Source organism: Argopecten irradians, chromosome 1, assembly GCF_041381155.1.
Source record: "Argopecten irradians isolate NY chromosome 1, Ai_NY, whole genome shotgun sequence".
Lineage (NCBI taxonomy): Eukaryota > Metazoa > Mollusca > Bivalvia > Pectinida > Pectinidae > Argopecten > Argopecten irradians.
Genome location: NC_091134.1, coordinates 39,801,957 through 39,807,451, shown reverse-complemented (window position 1 = coordinate 39,807,451; position 5,495 = coordinate 39,801,957). Strand labels below are relative to the sequence as shown.

Here is a 5,495-nt window from a genome sequence, read left to right as displayed (position 1 = left end):
TTGTCTATTTCTTTTTCTCTTAACTCCTTTTCTATTTCTCTTTCTCTCATTTCTTTCTCTATTTGTTTCATTTTCATTTCATTCTCTATTTGTTTCATTTTCATTTCATGTTCAAGTTCCATTTGTCTAATTTGGATTTCTGAAGTGACTGTTTCCTCTATACTATCTAATGCACTAGAGTCAAATTTGCCATTGTCAACAAAATATCTTATAATTACATTCCTAATTTCAGCTTTCCTCAAATTAGTTTTGATAGTAAGGCCTAAATGTTTACCCAATAACAGTGGGAATATCTACGGATTACGGATTAACAATCAATACAACTGATTACTCATGGTACAAATATAATAATTTGATAAAATTTACTTTATCCCCATACTACAACATAAAGTTCAGACGAACGATTGAACTGTTCATCTCTTTACTATTTCTACATGGAATGAAACGAACATATACACATTTAGAAATAGAGATGAGTTAAACAAGTTAAAAAGACCGTTATACATATTGATTTAATCAAAGATACCCAAGGGATAGGTATCCTTTATTTGTCCGTCATTGGTAAGTTCGTGGTCAGTCATGACCTGTCATCACCTCTCCTAATGACCGGAGCTCCGTCGACCGCCAGGGGGCTCGCGGTATTGTCCAGTCCCATAATGGACATCGCACCTGTAGCGGGCAGTGCATGGTCAAATCATTTAAACTAAATAACGGTGTAATTGAATAATTTGAGAAGTTTCTATAAAGACAATCTCGTATGTATCTATTCCGTCCACAGGAGATCAAGGATTTCACGCGGATTTCAACTGGACACAATTTACTTTCACCAGTGTCAGAGTTAAATGGTCAATTTTTCCATGACCATTTTACACTCGAAATTGCGTGCTTGATTAGAATATCACCTAAAATCGGTTTTGACATCATGGAAAAACGAAAAGTAAATATTTCTTATAAAAAGGATGGGCACGGTAAAGTCGAAAACATTTTGGTTACTCGTGGCGTTGGAGAAGGTGTATATTGTAGGATTGTCCAAGATGGTCAATACATTACCAATGCTTGATAATTCCGTGTTTGGATCGTATCAATATTCGTGTCCAAAAATCAAATACAAGAAACGTAAAAGACGCCATATCCCTCACTCCCAGAGATCTCCAGAGTATGTTCTTCACAGGAACACACGGGAGCGCAAGAGGGTGGAAGCCATGAACGAAGCCTTCGGGTTGCTAAGAAAGCACGTGCCTTTTATAGCAGAGACAGATGACCGCGCATCCAAAGCTGGGATTTTGTACGGGGCAGCACACTACATCAAAGTCTTAGCTGATATATTGAACGACATACCATGTACGACGTCAACACATTCTGACGTCATACTTCAGGAGCGAAATACGGGTGGCTGGTACGATAATAGGCTTAATATGTCTATCCCTAACTCAGGAGACCAGGAAATCCGCCATCTTTGTCGGTCTCAGATACAGGTGAGTCTAAAAATCAAAATGATTTCTAGTCATGATGAAACATATTCTGGATATTAGGTTTAACGTTATACATCATTTGATATTAGCCTATTTTTTATGTTTAACTGAATTATTGTCAGATATGTTATATTTAACACTTAATCAGATTTTTTCTTTAAATATAACTCTTTTTTGTTTGTTTCTTTTTTTGTTTGTTTTGCATTTTGGTACATGCATCATTTTCTGCAGCATTTTGGTACATAAATCATTTTCTGTGACATAGCATTTTGGTAAATACGTTATTTTCTGTTACAGTAGCATTTTGGTACATGTATCATTTTCTGTAGCATTTTGGTAAATACATCATTTTCTGTAGCGTTTTGGCACATTTGCATTTTGGTACATACATACTTTTCTGTAGCATTTTGGAACATACGTCATTTTCTGTAGCATTTTGATACATACGTCATTTTCTGTAGCATTTTGGTACATACGTCATTTTCTGTAGCATTTTGGTACATACATCCTTTTCTGTAGTATTTTGGAACATACGTCATTTTCTGTAGCATTTTGGTACATACGTCATTTTCTGTAGCATTTTGGTACATACGTCATTTTCTGTAGCATTTTGGTACATACATCCTTTTCTGTAGTATTTTGGTACATACGTCATTTTCTGTAGCATTTTGGTACATACGTCATTTTCTGTAGCATTTTGGTACATACGTCATTTTCTGTAGCATTTTGGTACATACATCATTTTCTGTAGCATTTTGGTACATACGTCATTTTCTGTAGCATTTTGGTACATACGTCATTTTCTGTAGCATTTTGGTACATACATCATTTTCTGCAGCATTTTGGAACATACGTCATTTTCTGTTACAGTAGTATTTTGGTACATGATTTCCAACGACATCTCGTTCGTTTGTTTACAAAGAAAGCTTTACACTATAAACGTATTTCTTTTTTGTAAACCAAATTTGTTGCGGCAAATAAATTTCGTATTTTCATACCTAAATGATGGTTTAATTTCGCAATTTATAGTTTAAAATGTGTGTCGAAATATTCTCGCGATGATTAGTTTTTGCGCATTTCGCGGTAATGTTGCTTTACAGTACACTCGTTTTTTAGACTTCCTGCAGATCTTCTCCTTTTCATATCGAAATTATTTGCTTGAGAACATGGAAATTATATTATCGTAATCTCTCACGACCACTGTTTTGGTAAATAATTAATATGAGCAGGAATATAAGAATAGAGTTGACAAGTTGTCCATAGCGTCAACAGTCATGACAGTGCTGCTCTGTCTGAATATCGCTCCAAAAGGTGAAGCACCAACTATATTCTTATTTAGACGGAAGTTTGCGCTTCTTACGGCTGTACATTTAGGCTACCATTTTAGAAAATTTGCTACATGTCGCATTTTAAACATATTTGTGCGACATTCACAGTTTGCTATTTGACACGAACATTTGCCGTTTGACTTTAATCAAGGGAAGCTCAAGATGCTGTCCAACAGTTTTAAACGACGATTAAAAGTAACCTTAATTCAACCCTTTCAGATAAATAAAACAATTTTATCGACCGCTAATCGCTTCATTTTAACTTGCATTTGATTATGATTATGCTGTTTTATCTTGTGTGTTTGGGGAAAGTTCATGGCTTACAATTTGCGAATTTGTTTTTCAGATGAAAAATGAACCGAAGGAGACATGTATGTTTATGGAAATACAGCATAGCCCTCCCGAACATCATCCACATTGTCTGGAGAATATCCCTCCTCACATCCCAGGCCCCCGGGAATGTCTATACGCATCAACGGACCTATCGTGGCAGTAATGTCCACCTCAGACCGCCCTCGGGATTGTCTCTACACATACACGGACAGGTCGTATTGTGACATTATTTACCCCCGGGATTTCTCCTACACATTAATGAACACATTACGACAGTAGTGTAAACAAGTATCAAAAGACTGTAGTTCAAGACTCTCTCGGCCCGGCATCATCTCTACATCTCCTCGTTGTATACACCCATTGTGATAGCAGTGGAATTCGAAGGCCCGCGTCATTAGAGTTGTCTTTACATTATTATAACGCAAATCACACATGTATGTTTTCTTTCTTTCTTTCTTTCACGCCCTTTTTTCTTTTCTTTCTTTCTTTCCTTTCTTTCTTTCATCGCCTTCTTTTCTTTTCTTTCTTTCTTTAATTTTGTAGTTAATATAAGACCAAATAAATTAATGGATAATGAACATCCCCATTTTATTTTGTTTTTTCTTTCGACTGTATAAATTCCTGGTCTATGTGACATCACCGTACATGATAAACTAGTGAATGTATACGTGCTCTATTTCAACGACTTGCAACCGGTTATGTTACAAGAGTACATATAAAAGTAAAGCATCAGCCCCTGCGTGTACTTGTAATACACATATATGTAACTACTTAGTCAGTCAGTGAAAGTCACTACATAGTGACACATTACTAAATATAGATAAGCAGTCAAATTCTATATTACATCTCCACTAGATGTCTTCTTGATAAAATTTGATGAAACAATGCCCACATGGAGGTGTTTAACTCCTAAATATTTCAAGGTTATATGGTCCATTCGTCAATGTCATAAGTACACCCAGTGAAGGTCATTCAGAACACCCCAGTAAAGGTCATTCAGTACACCCCAGTCAAGGTCATGCAATACATGTACATAATTGCAAATGTCATATGGTGCAACTCTGAAAATGTCAATATCGCACAGTACATATTTGTCAAGGTCACACAGTACAAATTTGGTAAGGGCATTCAGTACATTTTTGTCAATGTCATATGGTACAAAATATTCAAGGTCAAGATATTTGGTAAGGTCATACAAGGTACAAATTTAGTAAGGTCTTACAAAATTTGCAAAGTCCTAAAACACGTATTTGTGAAGGTCAGAGTATATTCCTGCTAGGCTTTAAAAGTACACCCCCACCAAGATCCCAGTTTACTACCAGATCACAATATGCATAATTCATGGTCTAACAATACAAAGATATTCAAGGCACAGATACACATCTGTCCATCTTGGTCATATTACGTTTCAGTTTCTCAGGCAATTATACAAAATTTTACCAGTTTTAAAAGGTTTTTTTTTTTTTTTTGTTTAACATCTTATTACTTAGTAACAGCCAGTGTCATTTACGGACATACCAGGCTTAGGAGGTAGAGGGAAGCCGGAGTTCCCACAGATGACCTAAAAAAACCTGCCAACTTACTCTTCAGTGCCTGGCAACTGTCCCACATGGAATTCAAACTCAAAACTCAAAGGTGGAGGGCTTGAGGTACACAAATTACTACAACTAGACCATTGTAAGTATAGACTTAAAACCAGTTACTGATTTGCTTTCTAAATAATTTGTTTCACTATAATCAACAGGATTAGAGATATAACACTTCAAAAATATTTCTATTAGAAGATTATGAGCACAAACACGATATGCAGTCAAATTGCTTTATTTACTCCAAATATCTAATTTACTAAAATCAATACATCTTTATAGTTATTACAACAAAATCATTTAAACATTTTGAAATTGAAATTTTTTAAATTCAAATTTTTTAAAATTAAACACTTTGAAATCGTAACATGAATCAAATATATGAATTAATAATGATTGAACATGTATTTATATAAAAGAGCTACCTTACTTACAAACACATCATACAAGTGGTCAAAGGGTCATCTGCCAATGACTGTACTACACTGATGAATACTGAGAATAGACATACTAGTACGTTATATTTGATATATAGAACTTTTACAGCTAAATGTATGATGAGTTAGGACTATTGCAGTTAAGTGTTCCTCCAGTAGTGAATTGTGCGACAATGTCTGGTAATGTGCAGCAAATTGACTGATCGTCAGATGGTATTTAGCCACCCCTCCTGCACGCACACGCACATGTACCTTTTCAATGTCCGAGCATTCACAATACAAAATGCAAAGTCACTTACGGTTCTTGGGCAGTTTAACTACTGGCAATCCGTAAAGTGA

General features: G+C 35.4%; 1 protein-coding gene across 1 annotated transcript; it reads left to right on the top strand.

The window, feature by feature from the left end:
• Positions 1-396: 396 nt before the first annotated feature.
• On the top strand, positions 397-3,884 carry LOC138327570 (uncharacterized). Its single transcript, XM_069273764.1, has 2 exons — positions 397-1,475; positions 3,147-3,884. Exons 1-2 carry the CDS (start codon positions 960-962, stop codon positions 3,294-3,296), a joined length of 666 nt encoding a protein of 221 aa, XP_069129865.1. The 5' UTR covers positions 397-959; the 3' UTR covers positions 3,297-3,884.
• Positions 3,885-5,495: the final 1,611 nt, after the last annotated feature.

Excerpts from the sequence above, each read along its gene's own strand:
- LOC138327570 (XM_069273764.1), top strand. The coding sequence starts at position 960 with ATGGGCACGGTAAAGTCGAAAACATTTTGGTTACTCGTGGCGTTGGAG. Across the intron at positions 1,476-3,146 it reads TTTGTCGGTCTCAGATACAG|ATGAAAAATGAACCGAAGGA; the intron begins GTGAGTCTAAAA and ends TTTGTTTTTCAG.